Below are 17,046 nucleotides of genomic sequence, written 5' to 3'. Positions count from 1 at the left end.
TCGGAGTTATCCGACTGACATTATCCTACAATGTTGCTTTCAACATAGCAAAGAAAAAGACCACGGCGAGTATTATGACGACTCTCTCTAGTATGTATGAGAAGTCATCGGCCTCAAACAATGTTCACTTGATGAGGCGATTATTCAATTTGCAGATGGCGGAATGGGCATCAGTGGCTCAACACATAAATGAACTCAACACAATCACAATCCAATTGAGTTTCGTAGAAATTTAATTCGATGATGAAGTTCGAGCTTTAATTCTCTTATCATCTTTACCATACAGTTGGAATGCTACAGTTACAGTTAGCAGCTCATCGGGAAACAATAAATTGAAATTCGACGATATTCGGGATTTGGTATTGAGTTTGACAGAGAGAATCGAGTGAAGCATCAAGCTCCTCAGCCTTGCACACAGAGTCTAGAGGGAGAACACCAAAAAGAATCTAAATCATGGCAGATCGAAATCTAGAACGGGAAAAAAGATTTTAACTATTATAATTACGGCAAGAAGGGTCACTTTAAAAAAGATTGTTGAGCACTGAAGAAAGATACCGACACACAAGAATATGCAATATGACAGAGAAAAAAGGTGATGTCATGATTCTAAGCGTCAACAGTCCGATTGAATCATGGATCTTGGATTTAGGGGCATCTTTCCACGCTACCCCATGCCAAGAAATCATGGAAAACTATGTCAGTGGTGATTTGGGAAGGTTCATCTAGCTGATGATAAAACCTTAAAGATCGTTGGAAAAAGAGAAATCCGATTAAAGTTGCCAAACCAGACCACCTGGAAGCTGAAAGGAGTGAGACATATTCCTGGCCTCAAAAGAAATTTGATTTCTATAGGACAGCTTGATGGAGAATGATATTGTACAACATTTTCAAGTTGTGAATGGAAGATTACCAAAGGAGCACTCATCATTGCTCATGGTAAGAAGACTGATACTCTCTATGTAACCTCAAATTTGGAGAATATCATTGCAGTAGAAGATGTTGATGGAAAATTAAACCTATGGCACCAAAGGCTTGACCATATGAGTGAGAAAGGGATGAATACACTTTTGTCAAAAAGGAAGTTGCCGGATCTAAAAAGAATAAATGTTGGACTATGTGAGGATTGCATCTTTGGCAAATAAAACAAAGTCAATTTTGCAAAGATTGACAAGACACCCAAGACTGAAAAGTTAGAGTTGGTTCATACTGATATATGGGGACCATCTCTAGTTCTATCTCTTACAGGCTCACTATATTATGTCACCTTCATCGATGATTCTACAAGGAAGGTGTGGGTTTATTTTATGATGAAGAAATCAGAAGTATTTGATACCTTCAGAAAATTGAAGGCCATGGTGGAAAATGAGATTGGTTTGAAAGTCAAGCAGTTGAGGTCTGATAATGGAGAAGAATATAAAAATAGTAGATTCAAAGAATTTTGCGTAAATAATTAGATGAAGATGGAGACAACAATTCCAATGACACCGCAGCAGAATGGCGTAGCAGAGCGCATGAACATAACTCTGAATGAACAAATTGCTATGGGCTGAAGCTATTAACGCTGCAACTTACTTGATCAATCGTGAACCCTTAGTTCCCTTGGATGATGGAATACCAGAGGAAGTTTGGAGCAGAAAAGAAATAAACCTTTCACACTTAAGAGTGTTTGGTTGTATTTCTTATGTACACATAAATTCTGCATAAAGAAGTAAACTTGACGCTAAGTCCAACAAATGTGTCCTTGTTGGTTATGATGGTGATGAGTTTGGTTACCATTTTTGGGACTATGAAAATTGAAAGATCATCAGAAGCAGAGATGTAATTTTCAATTAGAATATGATGTACAAATACATGTCAACCATAGAAACAAAGAAATTTGCTGAGTTTGAGGAGATTTCTGGAAATGATGTTCAGATCAGTCCTGAAGCAGTTCAAAAAGAACTAGGCACACCAGAACTGAGACGCTCCTCCAAAATTCCTAAACCAACCCAACGTTATTCACCTTATTTACACTACTTGTTGCTGACTGACAATGGTGAACCAGAGTGCTATGATGAAGCAATACAGGTGAATGATTCAGTCAAGTAGGAGTCTTCCATTGAAAGATCAGATGGACTCACTTATGTCAAATCAGACGTGGGATTAGCTGAATTACAACCAGACAAGAAAGTACTCCATAACAAGTGGGTTTACAGGATAAAAAAATAGCACGATAGGAGCAAACGCTATAAAACAATATTGGTTGTCAAAGGTTTTCAGCAAAAAGAAGGTATTGACTATAATGAAATTTTCTCTTCAATCGTGAAACTGTTTATAATCATACTGGTGTTGAAAATTGTAGTTGCAGAGACTGTACATCTTGAGTTGTTAGATGTAAAGACAACTTTCCTTCATGGTGATTTGGAGGAAGAAATCTATATGAGGCAGCCAGGAGGCTTCATAGAGGCGGACAAGAAAAACCTGGTATGTAGGTTGAAGAAGAGCTTGTATGGTTTAAAACAAGCTCCTAGACAGTGGTACAAGAAGTTTGATAGCTTCATAGGTAGCAGTGGTTTTACCAGATGCTAAGCAGATCATTGTTGCTACATCAACAAGTTCGACAACAACTTCATTATTTTATTGTTGTACGTTGATGAAATGCTCGTTGCAGGCTCATACATGCAAGAAATTATAAACTTGAAGCCAAAATTGTCGAAGCAGTTTGCAATGAATGATATGGGCGCTGCAAAGCATATTCTTGGGATGAGGATTAAGAGAGACACAAAGTCGAGGACTTTGATGTTATCACAGGCTGAGTACATCAACAAAGTACTCTCCAGGTTCAACATACAAGATGCTAAACCAGTAAGTACACCTTTAGGTGTTCATTTTAAACTATCCAAAGAACAGTCACCAAAGATAGAAGAAGAACATGCACACATGGTAAATGTGTCGTATGCCTCAACAATTGGAAGTCTGATGTATGCCATGGTTTGCACTATACCAGATATTGCTCAAGCAGTGGGAGCTGTTAGCAGTTATATGAATAATCTGGGCAATGTACACTGGGAAGCATTCAAATGGATCCTCAGATATCTGCGGGATACCACAAACAAAGCACTTTATTTCAAAGGTGAAGATACAATACTGATAGGCTATGTAGATACTGACTTAGCCGGAAATGTTGACATTATAAGAAGCACTACAGGGTATGTCTATACTCTAGGAGGTATTACAGTGAGTTGGGTTTCTTAACTACAGAAGATAGTTACTCTCTCCACAACTGAAGCAGAATATATCGCTGTTACGGAAGTCAGTAAGGAGATGGTTTGGCTCTAAAGTTTCTTGGAAGAGTTAGGCAAGAAACAAGAAAACAATGTCTTGTATTGCGACAATCAAAGTGTTATCCATCTAGCCAAGAATCCATCTTTTAATTCCAGGATGAAGCACATATAACTGCGATATCATTTTATTCGGTCTCTTCTAGAAGATGGGATTTTGAAACTTAAAAAGATTAGTGGAGCTCAAAATACGGCAGACATGTTAACAAAGACAATGACTACGGACAAACTAAAGTTGTGTTCAGCTTCATTTGGCATGCTAAAGTAACAAGACCAGAAATGTTGCTGCATTGATCGAGGTGTGAAGACAGATTAAAATCAATATTCAAGTGGGAAATTGTTGAAAGTCAAGCTATTCGGTGCATTAATGCACCGAATGGGTCAAAAAAGGGACATCGAATGGTGAAGTCAAAAAGAGCATATTTTGTTGAAATTTTGGTAAGGAAAAATTACCAAATTTAGTCCATGTACTTTAGATTATTTATAAGATTAGTCCTTAAGCTTCAACTATAAATACCCTAGCTCATTTAGCTTCAAAATAATCCCAAAATCATTTATTTCTCCCAATAATAAAGAGTTTAGAGAGTTTTCTTGTGAGTTGTTAGTGTTTTATAAAACCTGTAAATTTTCTCCCTTTAGTAAAAGATCTGCAGCAGTCTGGAGACGTAGGCATAATTGGTCGAATTCTGTTATCAATTTCGGGTATTATTATTTCGCTTTTATTTCGCATTCTCACTAATCTGGTTATAAGGAAATTTGTAACATCCAAAATTATGGGTTAGTGACTAAATTGTAAAATTTTAGAATTTGGTGATTAAAGTGGAAAAGTTGAAAAGTTCAATGATTTGTGTGGAGATAATCCCTGGAAGTTTTAGTAATTATCCAAAGTAGTAAAGGGCAAAATGGTCATTTGACAATAAAAGATATTTTTATCCCCTTTAATAGGAGATTAAAACGTGGAAGATGAAAACATTTCATCTCTTCTTCCTTTCTTTTTTCTCCTCCCGTAAGAGCTCAAGGGCAAAGGTAAGTTTCTTCATTAGTTGATTATTTGTTCAATTAAAGGTTGGGTTTTAATCATTGGATGGTAATTAAGCTTAAGGAAAGCTTAATTGGTTCTAAAACAACAAGATGAAAGATATAGGAGAGATTAAAGATTTTGAGTTTTTGAATGAAATCTTGAAATAAAGTTGATAAGTTGAATTTTAAGTTGAATCTGACTTGTCAATAGTTGAATTAAGAGATTTGGAGTGATAGAAAGGAATTTAGAACATGTTGAAATTTGAGTATAATTCTTGAATTTCATTAAGAGGAGAGGATTTTGAGAATTTAGATGGATTAAATGAGTACAAATGGGCTTAAGTATGTGTGTTTGAGTTTAGTATATAGAAGAGGTTGAAATATGAAGTGTTTAAGATGAAATGAAGTAAATTTCGTGCTGAAAATATGATTTCTGGGCAAGGGGAATCGGTACCCATTCAAGGGGAATCGATACCCATTCAAGGGGAATCGGTACCCATTCAATGGGGAATCGATACCCCTCAAGTGAACCAGAAATTCCAGAATCTCATAGGGGAACCGATTCCCCCACAGGAGGGAATCGATTCCCCCTAAAGGAAAAATGTGAATATTGGTTTAATAAGTTCGTTTAAGTTGCTAGTATCAAATTACAAGGTGTAGGTATTTAATGATTGCCTTAAATGTACATTTATGTAGATTCTGAGCGTAAAGCAATTCCGGAACATTTGGCAAGTAAGATCGATCAAGGGAATGATAAGAGATTTGAATTGATTAGTGAGGCCAAGGTGAGTGCATACTAGTGACATGTAGTGTTTAAGGGAAATAAGACTTGCGATGAGTCTATTTCCTAGAGTAATATGCATGAAGTCATGGACATGATTATGTGTTGGTTATAATTATATGTGATTATATGTATTACATTGATTGTATGTATGCATGACTAAAAATAATGATATGCTTTGTATATGTTTATGATTTATGTAAAACTTTATTATGTAATAATGGAAAAACATGGAATAAGTTATATGATAGAGTCATAAGAAATGAAATGAACATGAGAGAATAAGATAATCAAGTATAAGTCATATAATATGGTATAAGTGATTATACGAGAAATGTTAGGAGACTCTACGAGGATAGTATAAATTCGAGGGCATAAACATAAATAAGGATACATAAGTTATATAGGGAAGATTGATAAATTAAAGGAAACTATGGTTTATGTATTAAAGTGAAGAGCTACAAAGTTTTATTAAAGAGTATTGTGGAAGTCATGAGAAATTGAACTAAATAAATAGATGGTTTATGTGAGTGGAAAGGGAAAATGATATAAAATAAGTGGAAATTATTTATAAGATAGAATGAGACTAATTGAACCTGTAAGATAAACTTTATAAAGGAGTACTTGGGTAAAATCATTATATGATACAATTATAGAGTATTACTATACAAATTATATTAAATAGGATATATGAGAATATGAGTAAGTTTATAGGTTATTGATAGGACATATAAGAATATAAATGTATGATAATATGAAAAAGTGAACTAAGTTTAATGATGTTGAACCCTATGAGTAGAAGTTATGTGATTATAAGTAACATGATTATATGATTACAAGATATGATACATGATATGAGATATATGAAAGAGAAAATATATGTTATATGAAATATTATATGACTATGTGATTATGAAAATGTTCTACGCGTAAGTGAACCATGTGTTTATATGTATATGGGATATGTTATTTATATAACAATGAGCTATGTGAAAGGACTACATGACTATGTGTATATGTGAATGTATGTTAACACAAATATTAATGCCCATGTTATGTGTCATGAGAGCTAGGGATATAGTTGGCATGCCAAGAGTCGAGGGTCTACGCGGTTCTTCGGGACATATATGTATTCTTTGGAACATGTGTGAAGTCTTGTGAGACACATACTTGATCCCTAGTATATGTATATGATTCTTAAGGAATGATATGTGGTCCTTATGGACATTATTATATGGCACTCCGGTGCAATTCTATGCGGCACTCCGGTGCAATTCTACGTGACACTTTGGTGCAGTTATACGAGCTGTGGTGATAGCATAGTGCACAACCTCTATACTCACATATCTATAGTTCTCACATGTGTACATGGGCTTTAAAAAGAGAACATAATTTAATATAATGATATGTGTATTTCTAATGACATGGTACAAATGCATATATGTCATGGTGATATGAGATGCTATGTGTTTATGTATTATATGACTATAGAAATTAGTAATGTATTGTGGTATGTTAAAATGTATATTATATGTTTATGCTCATATGACGGAATTGAAGTCATGACAAGGGAATTAGTAAGGATAAACATGTTGGTGATATGAGAACAATGTAGGTGATATATGTATATGATGTGTGATATGAATTGCATGATATGATATATGTGTGATAGGGGTTATGGTATTTGTTACATAATATACATGAATATATGTTGATGCATATATAAATGAGCTGTATGATTTGATAGCATAAAACGATCATGCATGATTAGTGGGTATGAATTCCATTAGATGTGTTTTCTTTATGCCTCACTAAGTCATCGGCTTAGCGTGTGAGTGTTTCACACGCATGTTACAGAAAGTGAATATAGAAGCTGTGAGGAGCAAGACAAGTCAGCATCTCCCTTACAAGATTTCAGATCAGAAAATAGATGAGTTAAGTGATTTTTTGTTATTTTGAATCTAGTTGGCATGTACTAATTGATTGAGTTAAATATGCTGTGATCGATTTTGGTTATTGTGGTCAAACTATGTAACTAAATCGCTTTTACTTTAATGGAAGTTTTAAATTTTCTTTGAATTTTGTCACGAGTCAAAATTTGAAAAGTCAATGTGACACCTCAGACTCGTATCCGGGTCGGGTACGGGTTGGAGGGGTGTTACAAAATTACTCGTCTAATTTCCCAACAGATACCGTAACACTTACGAGTCTTTATGTAATATATGCTTCATGTGCTTATTTTTTGTTTATAATACATCTATTTTGTTCTTCAGATTTCAGACCAACTGTTAGTGGGATACTGCCAGACAATCGTAAAGAGAAGAACCAAATATCTAATGCAAGACTTTGAAAGACTTTGAAAGAATCAATTAAAAATCCAAAATAATTTTCAAAAATCTTTAACTGCTCAAATCAATATTTCAAAGAAGCAACCGTCATATCAACAACAACAAAAATAATTAACTTTGAAAGACTCATCTGCTGATTGCATTTCTTTATCATGGTCATTCTCATCAAATTGTCTTTTTCTAAAAATACGACGCTTAGTCGGAAAAATTGGCTCTATGTTCATATCTAATGCAAGACTTTTAGCAATATCTATACTAACTTCGAACCCCTTATTTCTATAGTTTTCAAAATTGAAATTATGATTAATTTAGTTTTTAACGTTATGATGAGAACAATAAGTCAATAAGAAATAAGTTTATAAGCCCTGCTTCTAATTTAGTTTATTAATATTTATGAGCCCTGCTTTTAATTTAGTATATTAATATAGGTTTTAACGTTATGATGAGAACAATAAATCAATAAGAAATAAGTTTATGGGCTCTCTTGCATTAATTAAGAAAATAATATATTAACATTTATAGACCCTATTTTTAATTTAATTTATTAAAATATAATAAATTAATATAAATTAAAATTATAGATCCTGGGCGGGTGCCCCTTTTGTCTCTGGCGAGAGCCGGCCCTGCTAACTTGTATATACCAATGTGAGTGAATGAGAAAATCTAGTGCTTACCTAGTCTTAATCTATGCTTACTTAAAGTTGTGATAAAGCTTAATCCACTACTTATCAAGTAATGTGGACGTGCCGGAGTGGTTATCGGGCATGACTAGAAATCATGTGGGCTCTGCCCGCGCAGGTTCGAATCCTGCCGTCCACGTTCATGAATCTTTCTCATGTCTTGTGCTTTCCTCCAAAACTGTTTTCTTATATTTCTCTTTAGTTATTAATCCTTAAATGCTCATTTGGAAGCGTGTTTTCTATTTTGGCGGCTGACCCTGGCCTTCACCGACGTGCAACTTCTAGTTAATTAATGCAGGTGCTACACCAAAAAGGAAAAAAAACTGGGTTATGTTTTCTCCATTCTTGATCATGATGATTTTTTATTGAACGTTGTTGAAATTTCTACTTCAAAAACAATATCATTCAATGAACCAACTACAATGGTTTCTTCTTCCAACAATGTTGCTAATAATACAGTTCCTCACATTGAAAATGTAGCCCCTAAATTGGGGTGTTACAAACCCTAAAATGACTTTGATCTTCGGCTCTTACTACATTGAAAACTCTCAACCAGTCAACAAGTCACCTTATTTCAATGGAGCAAACAATGCCTATTAAAAGAATAGGATGACACTCTTCATTTAAGCCAACTATCTAGGAGCTTGGAACTCTATCATGAGAGAATACTTCTTTTCAACCGGTGAGATGGATGATTAGAGTAATGCAGGAAGAAGAAGTTCCAACTCAATGCTAAGGCTATGCACATTCTCTTTTGTGCATTAGGCCCAGATGAATATGGAAGAGTCTCCTCTTGTTCCAATGCCAAGGAGAATTGGGACAAGCTCCAAATCACTCATGAAGGAACCAATCAAGTGAGGGAAACCAAAATCAATATTCTCAATTTTGAAAACAATTTGATTTAGAGTTGCCACCAACCTTTAAGTTAGGTAGGTTGGAAACCTTAAACGACAAAAAATGGTATGTGTTTTACCAAAGATTCATTTTTAAGAGTTCGAGAGTTGATTACGTGTGGGGAAGGGTGAGCACCTCCACAACACCAACATTTTGGTACCTAAACGATTATATGTTGTTTAAATATTGGGAATTACAAACTTCGAAAATATATTTAAATTATGATCCTTCTATTTATTCAAATTTATTTATATAAGTATCAATTAAAAACAACTTAAAATAAGGAATGCAATGGATCAAAAGATTAAATAGCCCAAAAAATATTTTTATAGAATAAAAATATTATAATTATTTTTATAAGAGCAAATGTGTCATTTTGTACGAACAATCCTTGAAAATACACTTCCTTTATAGTTAGGAGATTTTTTCATAGATTCCCCTCACAAAAGACGTTACTTCACAATTTTTCGCAAAGATAAAATAAAATAAAAGTGAAAAAAGGTGAAAAATAATAAAATAAATAAACGTACAACAAAATTATTGAATACAAAACAAACAATCATGCGAAAAATCCTCGAGAGACGCCTTTCCTTGTAGTTGGGAGATATATTCGTAGATTTCCCTCACAATGAAATTTTTCATTTACATATTTTAGAAAACAAGATGATATATAAAAAAAAATAAGGTGTAAGCAATAATACCAATGTGCAAATAGATAAGGGACCAACGTGCAAACTTTCTAAACTAACCATCCATATTAAAAATACCATACAAGTGAAGGAGTAAATAAATAAGACTGAAACATAAATATTAAAAAATTACAGGCAAGAAACGTAAATATACCATCAGCAAGCTCAGTGACTAAAATAAAATAACAGAAAGCAAAGTGCCAAAATCAAAAATAAGTAAAACATGAAATATAACATATTATTGACTAAATTGAAAGTAATAAAACTAAAGTGCTAAAAATAAAAATAATAAAACATAGGGATTCATGGACTAAAATGTAAAATACGACATAAAGTAGAGGGGCCTAGAAGAAAATAAATCAAAATGTTAGCGTTGAGAAGTAAAAAAAGGAAAATCACTAAATCAGTCCCTAAGTATTAAAAATAATTTAAATAGTCACTACACATGACCATAATGCAAAACACACCTAAAAGTACAGGGACCAAACAAAAATTAAACCAAAAATATATAACATGCATCAAAAATATGTAAACTACAAAAATAGTCCATGTGGGTGACCATTTTGCAAAAAAAAGCTAAACTTAGGGGGACCTAAGTGAAATTTCCACTTAAAATAGATTTTAGAGAGAGATGGTCTCCGCTCTCTCTAGAAAATCGGCGGGTTGTCAGTGGGTTACATCCGTCGACTGCCATGACGTCTGTCGCCGATCGTCGTGTCGTCCACCACCGTCGATGGCCACCAAATTACATCTGGAGGTCCGTCTCAGCCACCCCGTCTCCGATCTGGGGTCGGTTTCGCGAGTATAGGCTCAAGGTTCACAAATCTAGTCAAAACCATTCGACTTTCTCTCTCTGATCTGTCTCCGTCAGCCGTTGAATCGTAGCCATTTTTAGATATGTCGTTCTACATTGTCTTATCTTCCTTCTCAATGGTCGATCCACAAACCGAGCCCTCATACGCCGTGAGCGTCGCTGACTGAATGGGTAAGAATCCATTCTCTCCCTTTTTTTCTTTGTTTCGAAATAGGAAAAAATATAAAAAAAAGAAATTTGTTTAAACTTTTTTTTATTTCTTTTCCTTTCGAAATGTTACACTATGTTTTGTTCGATTCATAGTTCTATTTTCTAGAAGATTGATTCTTTTTTTCGAGAATGTTTTTCAGTAAAACTCAGAGCCCCTTTTTTTTCTTTTTCGGCTTCTCCCTTTTTTTTGGATTGATTGTTATTGATATATGTTGGAGCTGCTTGAATGTTTGGTGAGGTTTGTTGTTGGTGACAGGGTAAGCTTGGGATGACTGCAGCATGGTCACGGGATGGCTGTTGCAGGCAGTTAGTGGACGTGTTGGAGCAGCGGGGTATGGGGTAGGGGTGTGCAAAATTACCCGACCCAGTTGACCCGACCCGTCGACCCGAATCTAAAAAAATCGGGTAATTCTCTAAAAAAAATTACCCGGTCAGGTCGGGTACCGGCCGACATTTCCCGGGTCGGGCCCGGGTCACAAAATCTAGTTTTTCCGGGTACCCGGTTACCCGAGTACCCGGTTAGTTTTTATTTTTTTATATTTTATATATAATTATATAAAATATAATGAATTATTTATATTATGGATTATTATATTTTATATTTCGAACTTTTAAATTTTATGTTCGGATATTAGAGTATGTAATTCGAAGTTTCGAACATTTAAATTTGTGTATATTTTTTTAAATTAATAATTTGAAAATAAAAAATTAAAAACCGGGTATCGGGTACCCGATTACCGGGTACCCGTAACATCCGGGTCGGGACACGGGCCGAAAAATCGTCGACCCGGAAGTTCCGGGTACCCGGAAATCAGGTACCCGGATTTGCACACCCCTAGTATGGGGTATGGCAGCAACAAAAACTGAGTCTGGACCGGGTCGGATCCCTCTTTGGGTTGGGTTGCACACTGGGCCTGAACCGGGTTGTAATATGAGTTTTAGGTTTTGCAAGGTATGTTGGGCTTGATTTGTAACTTGGGCTCAGGGTAGGGCATGCAAAATAAATGTAAATATATATTAAATAATAATAATAATAATAAATAATTAATAAAATGAGAACCCATGCAAAAGTGGGTGTCTACACTTTTAAATCTGTTATACTGTAATGGCTTAGAGAGCAAGAAACATGCAAGCTAGTAATGTGACAAAGGGTTCGATTGTTGAAAGAACAATCACATCTGATGGAAGGGTTGTTAGCAGGATCCTCGAACACAGAAAAGCTTTCGGTGATGGCAGTTCCACTGCATGGCTCTCCACTGATGTTCCATGAATCCACCGCTTGTATTTGCCATTGTTGGAAGATCGAGTTCAATGCCCTCACTATTTCCCCCCATTCATTAAACTATCAGTGAAAGGAACGAAAAACATTAAAAAATTATACGAGCATATTAGCATATGTATCCCTCTTACAAAATTAAACATGCATCGTATAAGCTGGAATCACCAGCTACTTCAATCCAAAAAAAAAGTACCATAGCACGTTAGATACCTAAAAATATGTTTGTGTATAATTAAAAACATCATTGATGCTCAAATCATGCAAAATAATATTCTTTATTAATTATTAAAGTTTAAAAAAATTCGATTTTTCTTTATAATTAATCAAGACTACTAAAAGAATTTCTAAATAAAAACTAAGATAAATTACGCATGTAGTATCTAAACTATCAAGTTTAGTTTATTAGTACTTGAACTTTTAATTTTTTTAAAATTATATCTAAAGTTTAGTTTTTGTTTCATTTTATTATCCGCCGTTAAAAACTTTAGTTTTTTGTTTCGTTTGAGCACCTTGTTAAAAATTTAAAGTTAAGTTTTGAATTTTTTTTTAAAAAATTTAGGAACTAAAATGGACGAAAACTGATAGTTTAGGTACTAAACGTGTTAAATTTTTAAAGGATGGTACTAAAATAAAATGAAAACTAAACATTATATATAATTTAAAAAAATTAAAAGTTTAGATACTAAAATAGATAAAAACTAATAGTTTAAATACTAAATACATAATTTGTCCTAAAAAATAATCACACTTAAACCACTCGAACCGTAACTTCTTGAGTATTGTAATATTTATTTATTTTTAATGCAACCTTTAATTTTTTGGATAAACTACACGAGAGACCACCAAACTATGATTATTAATCAATTTTACCACCGAATTAATTTTTGTCTCAATTCGACTACCAAACTTTTTAATTGATTCAATCAGACCACCGTACCGTTAATTTTAACAGACTTTGTGACGTGTCCGTTAATAAAGTTGGCATAATTATATAATTGGTCCTTAATATTTACATATTCTATCAATTTAGTCACCATTTTAATTCAATTACATAAATTTAACTATCCAATTAGAACATGACACGTATCACCACCCAATTGAAATAGAAAATAGAAGAACACGACAATGCAGCAAGGAGTTTCAAACCTGTGTCTAAGGGGGAGAGTAACCAAGCGCCCAAACCGTTGGGTCAAAGCTCCCAATGGTTTTACCTTATATCATTTTGTATTTGACTTGTAAAAGTTTGTTAATGATAAAAAAATTAAACAAATTATTTGTTTAAATATTTTTTATTTAACCGTTAATCGAACCGAAATTTATTTTAAAATATTAATCGAACTAAATTAACCAAATTTTTTCTTTAACATTAATCGAACCAAAATTATTTGACCGTTAATCGAACCGAAATTTATTTGAAAATTATTAACCGAACCAAATTAACCGAATTTTTTCTTTAAAATTAATCGAATCAAAATTATTTGACCGTTAATCGAACCAAAATTTATTTGAAAATTATTAACCGAATTTTTTCTTTAACCATTAATCGAACCAAAATTATTTGACCGTTAATCAAACACAAATTTATTTGAAAATTATTAACCGAATTAACCGAATAAAATAAATTATTTTCTTTAACCGTTAATTGAACTGAAATTTATTTGAAAATTATTAACCAAACCAAATCAATCGATTTTTTTCTTTAAACATTAATCGAACCGAAATTATTTGACCGTTAATCGAATCGAAATTTATTTGAAAATTCATCCCTTTCATCCGAAAATACCTTAAAAATATGACAATATCGCTGCTCTTCTTTGGAAAATAAAATAAAAAATACAAGAAAAAAAGACCCACTTTCACACATTAAATAGGCTTCTAAAATGTATCTTTGGTAATTTTCTTAAAGTATTATTAGTTAAACTATTCATTTTAATCACAAAATCAAAATATAAATGGATAAAAAATTAAAAAAATAACGAAAAGGATGGTTTTAAACGGATCGTCAAATTTTACCCTTACTAATGTTTGAGCTCCACTTAATTATGTATTTACATTTTACTTTAATAATTTAATACTAGCATCTTTAAACATAATTTATTACTTAATAATTTATTTTAATTACTTAAAATTAAATAAAATTCATAGTACTAATAAGGGTAAATAAAAGTCATAGTATTCATGTCTACAATTGACTCTCTATCTTTTCAAACTCACTTTTTAATATCAATCTTAAATAATTAAATTTTAAACTACATTTAAAAAAAATCTTTTTTGATATAACTTATTATTAATGAGTTAATTCATCAAATAAAATATTATTATAAATAAAATTAATATAGTTTAATTAATCAATTGTTTTTGATCAAATGAATTAATGTCACCGATGATATATTTGAGTTGTAGTGATTATTAATTGTCCACTTCTTCTGATTTAAGGAACATGATAAGTAAAATTAGTAGATAATATTTCCTTTAAGTTCGAGTAAGTAGAGAAATGAAGATACTAAGCCTAAGTTGAACGATTATAATAATTTGACATTAAACTTAATTATGATAAATTATGTGAATACGTCGATAGTCGAGAAGATAACTTTCAAAAGATATGAAATTTTTGAAGAAAAAAATATTATTTTCGTCTTAGTAATTATAAATTATCCACAATAATTTGTTTATACTAATCAACATTTTTATACAGAATTTTCAACTGAACTGGAATTAATCAGATTATTAAACGTAGGGCGTTTATTACAAGACAACTTACTCTCTGCAGAAACGTTAGTTTGTAGAGCTCACTCTCACGGTCTCACCTTCCTCCCCTCTACAACTTACGACTGAATAGAGCATTGGTTGATCATCTTCCCCTGAAAAAGTGTTGCCCTTACTCTCGATTTCACTGCCGTTACGATCGGATGCAACGGTAGATAAGGTGCCTGTTACATCCTTATAGTCCCAGTCGGTTAAATAACTCGGTTTCGTCGTAACAGTGCTCACTTCGATATCTCCTGCAAGCATAGAAACAACACGAGACATGGGTGGCCGCATTGATGGTGATGCCTGAGTGCATAGAAGTGCTACCCCTATCACTCGGAGAGCTTCATTTTCATCGAACTCTGTTACTTGCGGGTCAAGCAAGCTCAAGAGTTGGTTATTTTCGTTCAGGGTCCACACCTAAATATATCCAAGAATAGTAATGATGAGTACTCCAACAAACAGTACTACAAAAGGGAAAGATGTCCTTATGGATTACCCATTCTAGAAGATAAACTCTGTCATCTTCTAATCTTTTGTCTGAGTTTGGTCTACCACTCATAATCTCCAATGCAACAACTCCGAAGCTAAAAACATCAACTTTCTCTGAAAGATGCCCGCGCATTGCATACTCTGGAGCCAGGTAGCCACTGCAAGATTATTTCATTGCATTTGTTAATAATGTTTACTGATAAAACTACTAATTCTAGCAATTAGGCAGCACTGATGAACAAAATGGTCGAAAGGTCTTACATCGTTCCAGCGGCGCGAGTTGTCATGTGTGTATCATTGTCATCATATAGCTTTGCCAATCCAAAATCGGATATCTTCGGGCAGAGCTTTGCATCAAGCAAAATATTGCTTGCCTTCACGTCCCTATGAACAACCCTTAGCCTAGACTCCTCATGAAGATAAGCTAGGCCTCTTGCAGTCGATAAGCAGATATTGAACCGGGTCGGCCAATTGAGATGAAGTGCATTTTTTCCTGCATTTGCGGTACAATTGTCCATTAACCAACAAATAATAGCATAAAATTGTCATATTATATTGTTCTCATACCCCAGAGTGCCTGATCAAGGCTTTTGTTCACATGATACTCGTAAACAAGGAGTCGCCTATTTCCTCCGATGCAGCACCCATATAGTTTGACAAGATTACGATGTTGAACAGCTGATATGGTAGCTATCTCAGTAAAAAATTGTTCTTTGCCCTGGGTTGATGCTAGAGAAAGTTGTTTCACAGCTACTACTTTCCCATCAGAAAGTGTACCCTAAACCGGAACACGATTTCGTAACATTGTATACAGGTCATAACCAAAGTGACACATACTGAGAATGTTAGACGTTGTTTACCTTATATACAGGTCCGAACCCCCCTTCTCCTAACTTCTTTGAAGAACTAAAGTCTTCGGTGGCGGCTTTCAACTCGGAATAACTAAATGTGTTTGGTCTAGGGCTGATGCCAAGAAGCACTGCAGAGTCAAGTAAGGCAATAATTACTTGGCTGTAATTTCTAATATGAACGATATGATAGATATATTTTATGATAAAAAACCGATGTTTTTACCTTCCTCGTCGTCGTCATCTGTGTTTCTCTTCACATAAATAACTGCAAAAATAAGTATCAAAGCCAATGCCAAAGCAGGAACCGTAACACCAGCAATCAATGCAGTGTGGTTCTTTTTATGATTTCCTGATGGTATCTCATTAACAGTAGGTCTGAAATCTGAGAAACAAAATAGATGTATTAGAAACAGAAAACTGAAGATAAGCACATGAAGCATATATTACATAATGATTCATAAGTGTTAAGGTCTCTTACTTGGAGTAACACGAATAGCCGAAATGGATGGACCATAATAACCTGGTTCTGGTGCACAGCAAGTCCCCTTTGTCGTAACCGGTTTTCGCCCGGGCACGAATTTTTTTTACTTGGTTGAAAAAGTGATGTGAATAAATGGTTTTGAAAAATAATTTGGGAGTCGCCATCGGCTTTTTGGGCCAGGTAGGTCGAATACCTAAAAATTATTTTTTTAAAAGAGTTTTAAGAAAACATCAATTAAAAAATGAACTGATCTGCGTTTATAACCAAAAATTAGTTCTTTTTTTTTTAAATAAAAAGGATTCGTGGTCGATTACGTTTAGGGAATGATTAGCACCCCTACAACGCCCAAAATTGGTACTTTTTAATTATAAATTGTCTCTTATTATTAAAATTTAAAAATTCAAAAATATATTTAATTTATAATCTTATTATTTCAAAA

General features: G+C 33.6%; 1 protein-coding gene and 1 non-coding gene across 5 annotated transcripts in view; one reads left to right on the top strand and one right to left on the bottom strand.

Moving 5' to 3' along the window:
• The first annotated feature begins 8,206 nt into the window (after window positions 1-8,206).
• Window positions 8,207-8,288, top strand: TRNAS-AGA. Its single transcript has one exon. It is a non-coding gene; the product is annotated as a tRNA-Ser (tRNA).
• Window positions 8,289-14,750: 6,462 nt separating this feature from the next.
• Window positions 14,751-17,046, bottom strand: part of LOC120179734 (probable LRR receptor-like serine/threonine-protein kinase At1g56140) — a 49,172-nt gene continuing 46,876 nt past the window's right edge. For 2 of the 4 annotated variants that reach the window (XM_039185256.1, XM_039185254.1), the window contains 7 exons: window positions 16,605-16,670; window positions 16,350-16,508; window positions 16,136-16,254; window positions 15,843-16,053; window positions 15,537-15,768; window positions 15,283-15,433; window positions 14,751-15,203 (listed from right to left, as the gene is read on the bottom strand). In XM_039185256.1, the coding sequence (XP_039041187.1) occupies window positions 14,811-15,203; window positions 15,283-15,433; window positions 15,537-15,768; window positions 15,843-16,053; window positions 16,136-16,254; window positions 16,350-16,508; window positions 16,605-16,670 (1,331 nt within the window). In that variant the 3' untranslated portion in view covers window positions 14,751-14,810. The remainder of the gene's footprint in view (window positions 15,204-15,282; window positions 15,434-15,536; window positions 15,769-15,842; window positions 16,054-16,135; window positions 16,255-16,349; window positions 16,509-16,604; window positions 16,671-17,046) is intronic. The other 2 variants (XM_039185253.1, XM_039185255.1) reach the window with 1 other exon arrangement.

This window comes from Hibiscus syriacus, unplaced genomic scaffold (assembly GCF_006381635.1).
Source record: "Hibiscus syriacus cultivar Baekdansim isolate YM2019G1 unplaced genomic scaffold, ASM638163v2 tig00112444_pilon, whole genome shotgun sequence".
NCBI classification, from domain to species: domain Eukaryota; kingdom Viridiplantae; phylum Streptophyta; class Magnoliopsida; order Malvales; family Malvaceae; genus Hibiscus; species Hibiscus syriacus.
The sequence above is the reverse complement of the archived record's forward strand: the minus strand, read 5'-3'. Positions and strand labels throughout refer to the sequence as shown.